Genomic DNA, 17,686 nt, shown 5'->3' with positions numbered 1-17,686 from the left:
TCTTTATATTTTCTTGTACTTAAACATAATTAAATAGTAAAAAGAAAAAACCTACAAAAGAGTTAAAAATATGTCTATTATTTTTTCAGTATAAACAAATGGGCTTTAAATGTATCAAAAATCCAGTTTGGATGCCCAACAGGCCGAGCATCAGTAAATAACTATTCAGGAGCGTAAATGTATGGAAGGTTTGGATTCGCATGAACCCTTTTGTCCAAATGTGACCCATTTAAAGACCCACTCCAATGAAAACTGTGTATTTGGTGTTTTTAACATGTTCTTGTAGCATTTTTCTGATGATGGCAGATATGTAAAAATGAAAATAAAGCCTAAAGTTGCATTTCTGAGTATTTCTTTGTTCATATTGTTGTAAATCAGGAGCAGACAAAAAAAAATTGTTTGAAAAAGATCAAATTTGCTAGAAGGGCTACATTTTCCCCGTCCGAGCAGGTGTCTGGCTCAAAACTGTATGGATGGATCGCTCCTATATTGCTCTCACTTTTTGTTGCAACACTAATATTAGGTTGGGGTTGTGAGGGGCTGTAAGCTAGAGGGAGAGTGTGCAACAGAGCTCTCAGTTATGGGTGACAGGAAGGGTGAGTGGGGTTTTTCCATGGCAACAGTCCCACTCACAACTCAAAGGGGAATTTCTAATGAACTCATGGCTCTCTGCAGAAATGATGTCCTAGAAAACGACCCTTCTTTTTTTGGGGGGGGGGGGGGGGGGTGTTAAAACAGTATATTGATCACTAAAGGACCACTGAGAACACTTAGAAGATAGATAAAATGATAATCGGAGTGGGTCTTCAAGGTAAAGAACTCAGCAAAATCTGCTCATCAATTCCATCGCCCACTAGACAAACCCCATTTCAGCTTCTTTTATGCTTTCACCCCCCCCCCCCCCCCCCCCCCCCCCAACCTTCACTGAACAGAACACATTCTATTATTTACACCCCTGGTCCTTGTTAATCACCTCATCTGGCTTGCACACATGCAAACTCATTGATCTGCATTATACAGCACTGCCCCCCCCCCCGTTTCACTTTTCAGCTGTGGTGATAATCGTCACCAAAGCGCTAGGGGGCAATATCAGCCTGATTATCATTCTTTCCGCGTCACAGCCTGACAGTTGGTAAAATGAATACAAAAGGCATAATCTGGGAGCCAATTTGCATGCTAAATGCTGGCGAAGGAACATTTTGTAATGCGGGCGTGTGGGTAATGCTGCAGTTAAGCCCAACTTTATCCCTGGGAGGCTCGGCTGACGCGATTGTGCTGCTACTGCATGTGTATCATTCCCTTTTCGCAATCTCTGCCTGTTTCCATTCCCTCCTTGCCCAAAAGCCCCATCTTATCCCTCGCTCTCAGCCAGACACCCCTCTACTTACACTCAACGAGTTCTTTTCACCTCCGGCAGACGAAATGCTCCATCTTTTTCCCCTCTGTGGTGATGAAATGAGAGGAAGGAAGGCATGAGGGAAAGAGGAAGAACAGGAGAAGAAGGGAGAAGAGAGGGGAGGGATCACAGTCACTGACAAGTCTGCCCCGAAACAGCAGAAGTGTTCCCACACCTTCATCAGGTGAACAGGCAGTTGTTGCTTTGTGATTACCCCGTACCCTTTGTATCCTTTGCCCCCCCCCAAACAAACACACACACATATGTGTGCAACAGTCTTACAGGCACATATGAGGTGATGCAGTGCAGACTAGGAGCGGTGGCTGTACACACACATGCGTACAATGTGGGGGAGCAGGCTGGGTTTTCAACTTTCAGATTTGGCAAAGCTCACAAGAAGCTGCAGCTGCAGGGACAGAGTGGGATTTGGAAAGATTCTGAATGTTATGCACCACTAATAGCATCTACAACCATTACAAAAAGGATGAAAGAATGGATGACACGTTGGTGTAAAGTCATCAGATTGGGAAAGTCCTGACAATGCACGGGGCTAGAGGCTTTGCAGCTCATGTTTTCTAAACAGTGTTGAAAGATGATAACTAATCTGGTAATTAGTGCATGGAAATGCTATCTGCTAAAAGCTGCAACATTGATTTTTACACTGCTTGTGTTACTTAAATGGAAAAGCTTAGATACAGAATGACTTTATCTTTTTTGTGATGATTTTTGACTCCAGAACCCAAACTTGTTAGTAAACCGCACCTCTGCAGCGTCACCTGTATTCTGGTTTATTGCCCTGTCTTACACTTAAAGTGAACAAAGGTTTGTCATGTTGTTCTTCTGTGGTGCTATGTTCAAACGAGGTTTGGAAATGCGCATTCACGTGGCTGCTTCCAATAAATAGTAAGTAAAGGTACATATGTGCAACCTTCTGGTTTCCACACTCAAAGCTCTCGCCTTCACAAGTCTACATGCACATTTTTAAGTCCAATTTTCTGAATGCGGGGTGCGACCTTAGTATAGTGTCCCTTTTAATTCATGGATATGCTAACAGTTTGAAAAGTGATCATGGAGGAGAAATTGATAATTGCAGTTTGTGCCCGACTGGAATTCTATGACACCAAGTCTTTCTAATATCGGAATGGAGCTGTGAAAAAAATAAATAAAACCCTGGAGCAAAATTAGCCAGATTTGGACCACTTCAACATTTTCCAACTGTGATAGCAACAGTGCAGAGTGAGCACCATATGGTAAAAGCATGTTGAAGAATGCACGTTCAGTGCGTTGTGGAATGGGCATTAACTGCCTGATGTGCACGTAGCAAGTCAGTAGTCTGATTTCCTTGTGACCTCTGTGTTAGTAAATGTGTTAGTAAAGCAACAAGTGTTTTCTGTGAGAACAGCTACCCCATGGCTCTAGATGACATTTGTATGCGTTTCGTGAGTAGTTATATACTTTTCGACTTGCAGATTTGTGTTGTTTGCACTTCCTGAACCCTAATTTCTCTCATGATAAATCAGTTTGTCATGTTGCTCCCTACCAGTTTTAGAATTGTTTAAACTTTTACTTCTTAATTTAAAGCTCTTCTTGGTCTTGCCACAGTTTACAGTTTAACAGAGCTTTTAACTGTTTACAGCCATTCTTGAGTTTTAAGGTCTGCCAGCTAATCTCTTCGTCATGTGCCCAGATCCCGAAAGAAACACTGGGGTGACCATGCTTTTTCCATTGCAGGCTCTTAGTTATGGCCAGGAGGAGTGGGCCAAAATACCTGTGGACAGGTGCAGAAGGCTCATTGACAAATACAGAAACCGTTTAATTGCAGTGATTGCCTCAAAAAGTTGTGCAACAAAATATTAAGTTATGGGTACCAACATTTTTGTCCTTTTTTGTCATTTTTGTCCTTTTGTCATTTTTGTCCTGTTTCATTCGTTTGTTTTTTAAAATAATTCTATTAATCAACAACTCAAAAGTAATGGCTGATTTTGATTATTTAATTTTCAATACATTTTAATTTATTGTTACTTTTGAACGTTTCAAGTCATTTCAGTGAGCATTGTGGACTTTCTGTTTTAAACTAAGGGGTACCAACAATTTTGTCCACCACTGTAAGATTGATGTTAACTTTCCAAACCTATACAGCTCGTTACTCTATAATAACTCAACATTGACAGCAGAGATGCTAAAACAATAAACACAGCAAGTAATTAACTATAATATATTACAGTATATTTATTCTAGTCTCTTCCTGCTAACAAGCATTTTAGTCATTTTTATATATATTTCTTTTGTAAAATGTTGTCATAAATGGCATGTTTTTTTTTTTTTTGAGACATTCACTTACTATATATTGATGCACGACACATTGCTCTTTGCTGTAAATTTGAGCCTTCTGAAGCTATGTTCACACCGCCTGAGCCAAAACGGATCCAAGCGTTCACTTTTATTGAAAACATTTGTTAATGGTTGTTTCAGGCTTTTGCATGCGAAGCGACGCACATTTTTAAGACCGTTTTTGGGCCCTGTGTACAAAAGCCACAGGTATTGAACGCGCATAGCAAGTTAAATCATGTCGAACTTTGACCAACCAGGGACTTGGTGGTGAAGTATGGAGGAAGTCCCACATAATTCATGAAAGTGCCAATTGTTTGAAGATTGGTCATGGAGCAGAAATTAATAATTGAGGTTTGTGTCCAGCTGGAATTTTATTCAATTCAATTCAATTTTGTTCGTATAGCTCAAATTCACAACAACAGTCGTCTCGATGGGCTTCGTATCGGTAATTGAAAAAGTTAAACATAAAATCAAAAGGATCATAAATACATAGAATTCAATAGGGAAATATTAAATTGTACTAACAAACTGACTAAGCTAAACTGGACATCCCTGCCCTTAGATCCTCCTTCGCGGTAAGGAAAAACTCCTAAAAAAATCGGATTCCGGAAAAACGAAGAAAACAAAGGGGTGCCGACATGAAGGAGGGATCCTCCCCCAGACACCAAGTCTATGAAGGTAAATATGCTCCAAAAAGAACACACTTGTAGATTTAATCTGAGAAGTTGTAATATAGAATGTGAGAACTTGCACACCAAAAATCTGCATCTGTGTGTAAAAAATCTTCTGCTGTGAACTGACAAATTTCTATTTGCATGTGTTCATTTAGAGTTACAACGTCAAATCTGTGATCACAACTGCTCAAATCTGCTGGCGCAAATCACAAGTGCGCTACAACTGCGCTCTGAATTCTGACACATTCCTTGCAAGAAACTTGTGTCAAAACTGATCTGTGTCCGAAAATGGAACTAGGAGGGAGGGAGGGTTAGAGGAGGCGGAGTCAACCAATCAGAGTGCAGCACTCAGAGGACTTGGTAAAGTCAGAAAGGTCTTCACAGATTCGGACTTCCTACTTCAATAACTCTTCTGATATACGTTCAAATGGTGTGATCCAGCTGGAGCTGTGACGGTGTTGAATTTTTCATCACCGCGGTGATGAACCACAAGGGGGCGCGGTGTCGCGGTTAACCGCAGCCCCCCCCCAAAAAAAAAAAAACACAAAATCCCCCGGCGGCCGCATCGGAAATAAATACAGTTACAACGTACTATTCTTTGTTAACAATGACAACAAATGACAACAACTAACAACTACATATCTAACTTGTGAACTTACTATAGGTGTTGTAGATTGACTGTGTGTGAGCGCGGAGCGTCTTGTGTAGGAATAGGAGGAAGGTGCGCACACGTGTGTTGGGGGTGTGTGTTGATTCTTCTGCAGCGGACCGCTCTGGAGCTGCACGCAAGTTTCACCTGTGCTCTCTGGTACAGACATCTTCTCAGAATATTATTTATTGCCCAGTAATAAACAGACTGCAGACACTTTGTCACTTCTCCGGTTGCCATGAAGCCTGACACCCATGAAGAAGGCGGGGCAGGAGGCTCCGCTTTTGTTTATACAGACACGTAACGTTACGCTGCAAAAAATAGTTCCCAAACAAAACATGTAGTGATTTTCATGGAAATCTAACAGCGTGCGTTCATGTTTGGTGTTACGGATTGAAGGAGGACAGTAACCCCCCCCAACACAAAATCCTCCGGTGGGCGGCCGTGTCGCGCACTTAGGAACGCACGCAGCTTGTAATGGAAATGAATACAATGGAAATTAATAATTAGAAAGCAGTAAATTTGTCGTATTTCCTCACGAGACGGAAACTTCTGTTGTAGAATAAGGATGTTTGCTTCTGAAAGCGCGCGCCTGTTTGTGTAAACGGAGCCGCGTGCCACGTGCAGCGCGAAGGCAGACACTGAGAGCACGAGCGCCGTGGGAGAAAAGGAGACAACAGTCTGAAAGAAAGAAAGTCTGAACACAGGACTAGCAGAAAAAGGAAATTATCAGCAAAGATGAATGTGTTTATTATAGTTCCAAACACGCACCATATGCAAAACGTAAAAAAAAAAAAAAAAAGTGCGTAAAAAAAGTGCGGTGATGCGGTTATCGTCACAGCCCTAGATCCAGCAACGCATCACCATAGGTGTAATCCTGTCGATAGAACCCAGCTAGGATGTAAATAACTGATGGATACTCCAATTACTGTTTGCTTTCAACTTGATGGAACAGGTTTGTGCTAAACTGATTCAGGATTGTAAGCAGCTTAAAGCCTAAAATCATTTCCTGAATATTTTCATTCTTTTTCTTTTGTGTCACTGAAGTTTTCTTTGTGGCCACTCCTACTTAAATGATTGATTCCTGTCAGCATTATTCAAAATCTTATTAGTTTTTGCAGAAGAGACAACAAGTCTTTCAGATTTTGGAACTGAGCTGTGGAAGACAAAAAAAAAATGATGAGATTTGCACCGTTTTGACACCTCACACTTAGTCTCTTCCAACTGTAGGTGATGGACATGCGCTAGTAAACAGTAGAAAAAAAGAAGAAGAATTCCCTTCCTGCTTGTCCAGTGTGAACACCATGGGCTAAATGTGCGTTCAAAAATGCACGTTTGGCATGTTCTTGAAACTACAAGCAGAGGTAGACTGCTGCCTTTGACTGAAGGAAGACTGACTGCTCTCCTTCACCGTAGCTGATCTATGTAGACCATGAAGCATTCTATCACTATCATTAACTTTTATGACTATCTATGAATATTTGAGCTACAAAACTGTAAAAAGCTTTTTACAGCTATTTTTTGGTGTTAAAACAGAGAGAAATTGCATCATGTTCCAACTTTGGAAGATCTGGGGACATCGTGATGAACCTGCATTGAAAACCAAAATGTTCAACAAGGCAGTTAGATGATGTTAATGTGTGTTTTTTTTCTCTTTTACTGGCAGCTACGTCAGGATTAATTCTGTCACAAAGATGATGTTTAAGTAAGGTAGTTTACATTTGGCAGCTTGGCTCTGGTGAGCATGAAACATGCCACACAGCCAATGGAACAGAGAGACAATTAAAACGGACATGAAGGACATTAATTAAACCAGCCTCTTTCAAACAAAGAAGGAACTAAATAGGTTAAAACACCGTGAGGAGCAGCTCAAACTGAGCTTGAAATGTAACCATTAAAAGCACAAGAGATCAAAAGGATGAACTGGCGCAAAACTGCACTACAACAACTATTTCTGGTGTATGATTTTAATTCATGTTTTTTGTTTGTTATGCCATGCTACTGTAATGTTAGGGATTTTTTTTTTCACTTTGCTATCCAAACACCCAGCTTTAAATGTGCCAACTATTTGAATATTTCTATCATATTGTTTAATGACGCACTCCACTCATCCTTTGATCTATTTTCAGTGTTCACAGTGTTTTTTTATTTATTTTTTATTATTATGATTGTCATTTTTAACGAAATTGAGAAAAAAAAACAAAGTTAGGTTTTTTTAAGGACATAGTTTCTGCAGTAGTTCATTAGAAATTCACCTTTGAGTTGTGGGCAGGTCTGTTGGCGCGGAGCAACCCCGCTCCCCCTTCCTATCACCCATAAATAAGAGTTTTCCGCTTTTGTGCTCTCCTGCTAGCTTACAGCCCCTCACACACCCCATCTAATATTAAAAAGGCGAGCATTATTAGAGGCACCCAACCGTCCAGTTTTGAGCCAGATGCCTTTTCAGATGGATCCATTTGTCTGCAAGTGGATTCATCAGAATGGAGCGGAGCAGAAAGCTTGTGGCCCCTCCCTCTTTGACTGCTCCTGACTCACAACAATTTAAATAAATACATCTTTGAGCTAAGTTTTCTTAAATAGTCAGAAAAAAAATAGTTTTAAAATACTATCTCCATCAGTGTGGGTCTTTAACGAAGCATTTTGATGCAGTTAAATAAAACAAGCTTGCAAAGCACAAGAGAAAGAGGTAGAGAGAGCCCACATTACTTAATGCACTTTTGTCCTAAAGGCGGAACAAGCCACGACAAAGAGACAATTCACCAGGAAGCCACCAAGAATTATAAAGCGAAATAGAGATCAGGGGTTACATCAGGGGAAAGTACATACGACACAAATACAGCAGCTTCACACATTTCTAGAAGGCTCTGCCACCGGACAGGTGGCAGAGGTCCACTCCTGCACATTTGCTTAGGTGACAATGCGCTCATTTGTGGATGTCCAGCATGGCTTAATGGGTTGATGGTGGACAGATGGCTGCAGTTAGTTGGGTTGACTTTACCTTTGTTGACTTGGAGGCCCATGGTTCTGCTGACTGTCTGGCTACAATCAAACTGGGACATGACAACATGCATGCCACATGAAGGCCCAGTCAGCAAATGAGGTGCAAAGACGGGATGACAAAAACAAGGGAAAGAAGCAGAAATCAATCAATTCTGGCATTAAGGCAAAGAAATTATAACAGTGAAAATTGGGGGTAAGTGAAACAAAGGGTAACAACATTGAAACACCAACAAAAAGCCAAGCACAAAATGAGTGGATATCAGACTGTTTGGCCCATGTCACGGCCTTGAGTGGGCTTGGTGCGACTTAAGCATAACTGTATTCAATATATCTGTGTATTTATGACATTCTGCCACTCAGCTAATGAAACATTTTGATTCAGCAATGGCGTAATTCATTACAAAGCACACAAAGAGACTTTTTGCTGCGGCGTTTAGCACCATTTACCCTCTTAGCTGCAAAGGAATCTGTGTCACAAGTAATAAGGCTCTTCAAAGGAGCCACATTTGGTGAATGTAGGGTAAATAAATTCCATTAGTGCAACACATTGCAAACAAACGAGCAATCAGCCGCACAGCTTCGGTTTGCTGCCGTCTGGGCCTGCACAATCCATGGCCGGAGCTCCTAAACAGAAAACAGTTCCAGCTGGTGATTCGGACCTTTTCACCTCTTTTTAATTGGCCCAAAGACACTAAATGAGCTAAATGAGTATTGTGCCTGTTGGTGCACGAAGGCAGTGTTAGGCTTGTTCCGCCTGGACTGCCCGTCCCCTCATTAGGAGCCACTGATAGAGCCAGTGTGCTAAAGCTACACTTCAACGGCCCTCACTTTTCATGGGCAATTTGTGCAGAGGGATGAAAACAACTGATGAGTTTATGCTCGGCACAGAGAATGAAGCAAGGAAATAATTAAAAACAAGCTAATGAGAGGAATTAATTATTCAATTAATGCCTCAAACGTGCCACTGAGGGCTGAGCTTAGAGGGAGAAACGAGTAAATGAGGGAGACGCCAAGACTGAAAATGTCAAGCTGTGAGGACGAATGGAGAGGGGAATGAGATATGAAGAGGGGAGAAGAGGGGTGGACCTGCTGGTTTGTGAAATTGAAACCCCTCAGCTTAATGCGAGCAGATTGACTATTAAGACCAAAAGGCTTCGTATTCCAAGACAAATTTCTCTCATTGGATCAACTAAAGTTTGGCCTTTGTCATCGAACGCACTACATCCTCATTCCTAATGAGACAAACTGGAAAAATAAATAGAATTTCCTTTTTTTTCTCTTAGATTCCTCCTTAATTGTACTCCAACTTTTTTTTAAACAAAAGTTAAATTCAAAGACCCAGTCCTTTCAGCTTTTGATCTATTTTCAAAGCATTCCCAGTGGTCTTTCAAGTATGATTATTCTGTTTTTAGTCAAACTAAAAAACCTGTGTCGTTTGCTAGGACATAGCTTCTGCAGAGCGGCAGGAGTTCATTCGAAATTCACCTCTGAGCTGTGGTTGGTGGCAATCCTGCCCCCCTTCCCATCTGTTTACATGTCCTCCATTTAGCTTACAGCCCCTCACAACCCCAGCCTAACATTGGGGATGCAACAAAGATGGCGAGCTTTCCAGCCGTACAGTTTTGATCCAGATTCCAGATCAGATGAAGAAAACAAAGACGTTCATGGATGTATTTATCTGGAAGTGGATACAGCAGAATGGAGCAGAGCAGGAAGCTTGTGCCCGTCCAGCATATTTTCTACGAAACAAATAGGATTTTTTTCAACAGAATTTTTTTCGTGTGCTCCTGATTTAAATAAAGAAATACCCAGAAATGCAATTTTGAACTTAATGTTCTTTATATATGTCCCCCATCATCAGAAGAATGTCACAAGAACACATTGAAAACACCCAAACCCCATTTTTCATCAGCTTGGGTCTTTAATGTCTACTCTTTATTTCTGCTCTGTAACAAATGGGTAACATCCCAGCAAAGGCAACATGATGCTTTTTTCCTCATCCCATCCCTATAGTGTTTCTCACAGCGCCCCAACATCTATAAGGGGAGGAAAACAGTTCCACACTTTCTATATTTAACATATTCAACTTCAGGGTGAAAAACAATACACTAGTCATGCCATTATGTTGTGCAAATTCTGCCTTAAAATCTCACGCCCACCCTGCATCCCACGCACAGCCAGGAACATCAGCGCTTCATTGGACACGGAAATTTAAGTTTTGACCCCCTGAACCCGGCAGAGAGAATAGAAAATAAGCAGGCAAACTCCACGACAACACAGGCCAAGGAGCAGCTTTGAACCTCAACTTAGCCCAAGATGCTACTGCCAGCTGTATTACATAGATGTTGCATCATTGCTGTCTTCTAGTAACCCTGATAACTCGATTTGTCTTACAGTTCCATTGTGGAATACACAACAAGAGTGGACTCCCTCCATCTGGCCCCTACCAGAGTGCAGCGCTGAAAACAGAGGAGGTTTTGAATTTGTTTTTACCATTTGCATTAATGTGGAGTCAACTCTGTCCACTTCAGCAGAGGGTGAAACAAGTGATAGCAAAACCAAACTCATATGGGAAGAATCCCTCCTGCAAAAATCTGCTTCCAATTCACTATGGAATTTCAGAAATCCACCTAGCATAAGGGAAGCAGAAATATATCCTACATTAAGAAATCTCTCAGCTATATACTCCTGGCATCAATCTGCAGAAAATATGCAACATTCAGATGAATCTCCATAACACAACAGCAGCTCCGCTGCTTTCAGCTGCCCAATAGAGCTTTCAAACAAGGGGATTTTCAACACTAGAGGTTAATGCCTGCTCTTCTCTGAGTCCCTCTTCTTCCCACTCAGGCCTTTCCTCTTCAATTCTGTCAGTTAAGCATAATGCTGATCTACCAGAATACAGCTTCGAGCCATCCAACTGGTAAATATGAGCATTACGAGTCGACGGGCAACACAGAGGAATGACAGAATGGGTAAAAGAGAAAGAGATAGAAAAGTGGAGATCACAATTGGATAGGTTGGAAGTACATGAAATTGGGTCTAAAATAACTTAAGACCACATCAAGCCCATTTCATTTGGACATGAAATGCTGAATCAGAAGCAAAAATTGATACATATATGTCATTTTATTTATTATTTTTCTCTGATATCCACTCATGCCAGCACAACCAGCACAAACATCTTACCTTTTTTTGGGAGAAAAGTCACATAAAAGACTTGTGTATGCCTTCATATTATTTTTTCCTACTTGTGCTATTTGTTAAACTCCATTTATTTTTGTCAGAGTTAAGGGTAGCATATCATCATATCACTTTTAATAATAGGATTAGAACAATATTTATCTCTCGGTTATTGTGACATGGAAACAAAAATAAATGATGTGTTGTGATCAACATAAACAATACCATACCAAATGAAACTCATACATACAAATAAATGAGAACAAACAAAAAAATGTGGGTATTCATTGACAAAAAGAGCACCAAACAAATCCATCCATCCTGCAGAGATGCTGATGAAGAATAAGGATTTGGCCTTTGCAGGATCCTGAAGTTCAATTAAATATTTGCAAGGATGCATGGAACTGTTGCCCCGTCACAACACTATGGGACCATTGGGGTTCATAAAGGATAATCACTAAACACTGTGAAGTCGGCAATGAGCACCTGAACAATTAGGTTGACACTGTTTGTGTTGAATTCAATCTGGAAATCGATTGGTAAAGAAAAGATAGCGAATGCTTGGGTAAATACCATTCCTCCTAATTACCTATACTGCTCCTAGGCCAGTTAAGCTTTCCCTACTATAGTGTACTTTTATATATTTTCGTATACCAATAGTAACAGAGTTACCACAATGAGACTTTCAATAACAAATGGCATCGGATGTCTAACAAGTCAGCTTTTTTTTTTTTTTTTTTTTTTTTTACTGAATACAAAATATTTCTTCTGGGATTTAGTTTTTGAAAGAGATAAAACAAAGATAATAATTACATATCAAATTTCTTTCTCTAACAGAATTGCTTTTTTTTCAGTTTCACCAATTTTCTTCTGAGCCATTTATTAAGGAATATTGTAGAGAGAAACTAATGACAGTAATGTTGCTCCTGAAAGGAAAAGCACTAAAGTCTGAATGAAAGCATGATTAGATGTTGAGCTTATGAACTGATAATGGCTTACTTGAAAGCATTTTGAGTGGATGAATGCTTTTTTGTTCAGCTTTATGAGCAAGTTAGATGGATGAGTTTATAGTTTCCAATTCATCTAGAGTTTTTGGGGATCACAGTTTTTGTGCTTGTGTTCTAGGAAACATCAGACCCAATCGAACTGGAAGTAACTGCAGTAAATGGAGGAAATATTTTATAGCTGGAAGTGTCTAAAGCTTGACAGGCCTAGTAACAGCTTATGCCTTAGTCACACACACCCGTACGGGTGCTGAGGGTTTTCTGGGTTGTTGAAGCTCGTGGAGGGTTGTAGTGCAGCTGTATCTTGCAGTTCCCTTGAGGCTCGTACAGCCACCTTTAGGGACATCATGGTACTGGAACGCACCATTATTGTGGTAAGTGTATCATTAAAGCATCTGTAAGGATAGGTAAGCTCCATGCACTTCTGATGAACAGGTGATGCTGCTGTACGATGCCCTTACGCCGCAATCTTGTCTTTAGTAAGGCGCGAGTAATGGCACCTTAGTGACTGTGTACAAATGCACAAAGTGTACAGGTGATATGTAAGCGCCCGTATGACAACAGTATGATGCCAACACAAACGACACTCTAATTATCTAATTTTGAACAGTCCGGCTACAAGAACAAAGTTTGCATGGAGGGCGGCATATCACGTGAACGGCACCAACAGGCTTCACCACAGGTTTCATGGGAGCTGGAAAAAAATGAAAAACCGTATTTCACCTACTTCCCCCTTACTTACTCTAATGTGTTACAAGTGTTCACCTAAACCTGTCGCACGCAGCATGCCCATAGAAAATGTGCATGAACGTTTCTGCTCTACGGGTTCACTGAGCGGTCTATGATCTTAAAATTTTGTGCTGGCCTCCTGCATGCCTAGCACAGGTTTGCCCATTTCTTTGTCCACAGACAGCTTGTCTCCACCCATACTGGCAGTTGTGACTAAGGCATTGTAAGCTTCAATCAAAGGATCTTCTTGGAGGAAGTATTTCTTCAAGTATCAGCTGGACGGGAAATGCACTTTTTTTACTGCACGAAAAAAAAGAGCTTCACATCAAACAGTGGCAAGCTACTTGTAGCATACAGTGGGCCATCAACTCAGGCCATGTTTCCATTTCATTGGGGTAGTTCCTATTCATCAAGTTCATGTTGAGTACAGTGTCTCTTACGTTGACTTTCTTTGTAAACAAGAGATGATCTGCGTGCGAGCGACGGCTCAGTGTTGTGCCTCGGTGGAGGGGGAGGGGGCACCTGTGGTAAGGGGAACACCAACCGTTGGTAATAACAAAGTTTTGGAGGTCCTGAGCAAAATAGTAATTTGACCGTCTTTGAGGTATGGCTACACCTATAATCAGCAAGTTAAAGAGGGTGTCCTTCACCTCCTTCCTTATAATGTAAGATGCTTAATGGTGCCTATCATCAGGTAACAGATTTAATTAGGCATGCAATTTTTAAGTTTCCACTTTCACACAAAATGGCAGCTTTTAAACCACTCGAATAATATATGGGAAACTCATATTTCATATTCATAAATTGGAGCTTCATAAAGATTTTATGTAGTCATTATTGGTCTCCTAAATATAGCTTCTGAGAACTAAACGCGTGTGCAGTGACCTCGAACATAAAACAGACACACAATGAACAATTGGACATGCAGACGCTGACAAAGGCATGCAGCCGTACATGAGAAACTCTAATCTGAGCGCGTGGACACCCACACAAACACCATCTCATCTCCATAATTGCTGTGTAGTCAGCATGTCAGTGTCTGGGGGTGACTCTCAAAGTGAGATGTGGACAACAGCAGAGCTGAACTCAAGCTGGGACCCGTCAAAAGGCCTGATGCTGATGGCATTATCCATGTAATTATTCACACTTAAGTGAACTGCCAACTTACTTTAAACATAATGGACTTTAGCTGCATCTGTGCTGCTCCTTGATTGCAGAACTTTGGAACCCCTGACATCAGAAACCAAGTGGAAACTGTTCTACCAGTTTGTCACAAGGACTTACATATAACCTTATAATTATAAAATACGTTATTTTTTATTTTATTTTCTTAAAATTGGATAGCATCTCACATTTCCACTTATTTCCCTTCTTTCTGTTAAATATTGGCTTGGCATGAATGAGCGGCGAGACAGCCAACAGTTCTGAAACTCAACATGTTGAGCAAATGAGGAGTGAAGGCAACGGCCCAGAGGGGTCAGGCACTGAGAAGTGGAAGCATATTCACTCATAAGAGTGTGTGTACATCGTCTCTGCGTGGCCGCATGGCGTGGAGAATATGAAAGATGTCAGACTAGCCTTTGCTTCTCTTCTGGCGCTGTAAATTAGATGTGAACCAGCATGCCGTCCATGCCAGGGGAGAGTACACCTATCAAGGCTGGCTAACTCATCATGGCTCCACGCACTGCAGTCAGGCAGATGAGTGTGGAGTGAGAGTGTGTTTAATACTTAATGGAAGTGGCCCTGTGAAGGTCAGTACGCAACATGTAGGGAGCATTTTGTCTGCTTCTAATGGTGTATTAATATTTCAAAGATGCTTCAGCTTCTTATGTCCAGCCGGGCACCACATACCCATTCTCCCACTGGCATACATGAATTAACACAAACAGGAAGTGGAAGATAAAACAGGGACAAACTTAAAGAGGATCGCTTTGTGTCACAAACCTAAAAAACAAACAAACATACATTTTATAAACCAGCTGTGATTGGTTAGCCCTGACTGATTCATACGTCTGGTTTATAATTCATAGCCATCGGTCATATTCTGTCCCTACTGTAATCGTGCGGGCTAGCCCATACTAAAGGCCGTGTCACACTGCCGCTACATACAATTTGAGCATTGTGCACTGATTGTTATACGTGAATTTATGTGGCAAAAACTGAGAAAAGTTGTGGTTCTTTATGTGAAATTTTGACAGATGTATCACGAATGAACCACGTTAAAACCACGGAAGAAGTATGAATAAACCATGCAAAGAACACGTAAACCCGCGCTTCATTGAATTTCTTTGTGTTGACATTCAGCAGAAATTACTTTGTGTCAGCACCATGTGTCAGCACCATGGTCAGCTCCGCCGCGGGCTCTCGCTATGCTTTTTTAAAATTAAACAGTTGGATTTCTTTAAACTGCACCAGTTCTAAGTCAAAGCCGTGTTACAAAGCCGCTACGTACTATCCTTGCCTTTTTCTCAAATTAGATTTTGGTCTTTGTGACACATGCATGGCATGTAATTCATAAGTATTTCTTTCGTTCGTCATTCGTGGATGTGGGCAGATGTCCATAGAGGGTCTCGGCTGATATGCTGTTACGTGAAACCCCTCGACCAACATCTCCAAGAAATATTTATGAATTACATATATCACGCATGTATCACAGAGGACCAAAATGTCATATGTGGACAATGCGCAGATTGTGTGTAGCGGTAGTGACACTGCCTTTAGGTCTCACTTGTGGCTGTCCATATTAACTGTGATGAACTTCTGAGTGGCGTTTATACTTTTCAATTATGATGTGATTGTCTCCAGCGTTTCACTGTTTTAACATTTTAATTATGGTCTTTAAGATAGTGTTTTTTTTTTATATTTACAAAGTTTATCTGAAGATGCTTCTATCTATGTAAATATGTCGGTACAGATTCTCAGTTATGCAGGTCATGATAAAATGAAAAGTTCTAAAAAAAATCAAAAAAGAAAATAAGAAACTTTTTATTCTTTGTAAATACATTTTTGGTTTACTAATGGACACAAGGTAGGTGGTAAATCAGGTTATTTTTTTATTTAATGATATTTTAAAAAAATTAACATTTTAAATAACAAAAATTAAAAAAACGAACATTTGAAATGATTTGCCACCTGCTCCATAGCTTAGGATGCACACAGGATGAGAGCTGGAACAGAACGTGCTTCCAAAATAAATATCTATGAGGTGGTTCTTGTTCGTCATGATTGCAGTCGGGATAAATGTGAACTGACCAATCAGAATTGGGAATTTGTGCCGTGCCTTAATTATTTTTAAGCGCACTTAATCTTTTAGATTTTAACAGCTGCACTTTGACTTTGAAAAAGAAACATAACTGATGATTTCAAAAGGACAGCGTGTTTGTCATTGAGTCACTGGGGTATTTTTTATGGCTATAATCAACGGAACACTGCATTTAGTCACTGCAGTGTTGGCAGTAGTTGGTTGCTCCCTGGTAGGAGCTTTCGTGCCGTTTCAGAGCTCAGTGTATCAGGACTGAATGAGAAAACTGAGAGGTTTATGGTTTGTGACAAAGTGCCGGGGCGGTGGAGATGCATGAGACCTGAGGGTTCCCATCCCGGTCCTGGGCAGTAGTCTTACCTTGAATGTGGACATGGCTGGATCCCTGTTATACCTGTCTATGGTGTGGAACTTGGACGAGTGGTTGAGCTCATGGTACAGCTCAGAATGTCTTTTGCGAGTGTGCATCACTTTCTGGAAGGGAAGAAAGGAAGGGACAGCTAAAATGAAGTCAACAGAAACAAATCAAAACAAAAAGTAAAGGAAAAAAGAATGGATGGGGATCTGATGGGAGATAATGTGGGGACAGGCAAGGGGAAAGGTAAAAAATGCTGAGGGACTGCGGTGGTGCCAGCCGTGAAAAGGGGGTTAGAAGGTTGCGACAGATCAATCGATTGCTGACTCATGCTCATCCATCACCCACTTCCTTGTTCTTTCCGATTTTGGCAACTGCGAGTACCGCAGAAGAGTCCCTAAATCAAAATGTGATTTTGATGACCAGCAGAAATGCCACTGTTAGATAGAGCTGTCAGCTATAAAGTCTCATAAATGGACCGAAATTTAACTAGCCACCACGAGAGCTAATACAATAACCCAAAATAAAACTTCTGACCAAGCCTTTTTACGACTTCTACATCACTTTGGTCTGGAAGGCAGATAAAGCTGAGTATCCGTGTTAATGGACATTGCCGGGACGGCTAATCGTCAAAGCAGCTTGTGACTTTGAAAGTGACACAGCTAAGTGATGCCAGCAGTCACACCCACCCACTTACTGGCCGAGATTACTGCTTGGCCACAGTTTCAGTGACTTCAAAGACACTGCACTCTTCTGAGCTCTGTCAAGAAGGTGCCAGTACCTCTCCGTCTTTCCTTTCTGCCAGCTAAGGCTTTTGAGTCACGAATAATGTCCAATAAAGGATTTATTCCCACAACCCTCACAAAGCCGATGCTTCTTGATCGATTATTATTCTTTGGTAAAAAAAAAAAAAAAAAAAAATACCAATCCTTTTTAGTTCTTGTTTTCCAAATTTATTCTAAAACTCTTGCAGTGCAGTGGAGGTATTACATTTTTGGAAGCTTATTTTTCAAAGTCCGCTGTCAAAAAACTTGTTAAAAGTAAACTTTTAGAAGTAAAAAAAAAAAGCATTTTGTGATTATTATTAACAGTTTTTTGCTCGCTCC

General features: G+C 40.8%; 1 protein-coding gene across 19 annotated transcripts in view; it reads right to left on the bottom strand.

Annotated features, from left to right (window-relative positions):
• adgrb2 (adhesion G protein-coupled receptor B2) overlaps positions 1-17,686 on the bottom strand; it is a 320,439-nt gene that overhangs the window by 6,719 nt on the left and 296,034 nt on the right. For 13 of the 19 annotated variants that reach the window (XM_023959844.1, XM_023959845.1, XM_023959843.1 and 10 more), the window contains 2 exons: positions 16,586-16,699; positions 1,389-1,442 (listed from right to left, as the gene is read on the bottom strand). The exons of 1 other annotated variant lie outside the window; for it this stretch is intronic. In XM_023959844.1, the coding sequence (XP_023815612.1) occupies positions 1,389-1,442; positions 16,586-16,699 (168 nt within the window). Of the gene's footprint in view, positions 1-1,388; positions 1,443-8,048; positions 8,101-13,406; positions 13,489-16,585; positions 16,700-17,686 lie in introns of all 19 variants that reach the window. 5 more of the 19 variants (XR_002874120.1, XM_023959854.1, XM_023959855.1 and 2 more) reach the window with 5 other exon arrangements.

The sequence above is a fragment of the Oryzias latipes genome, chromosome 11, assembly GCF_002234675.1.
Source record: "Oryzias latipes chromosome 11, ASM223467v1".
Taxonomy (NCBI): Eukaryota; Metazoa; Chordata; class Actinopteri; order Beloniformes; family Adrianichthyidae; genus Oryzias; species Oryzias latipes.
Note: the sequence above shows the minus strand (reverse complement) of the source record. Positions and strands in the feature narration are given on the sequence as shown.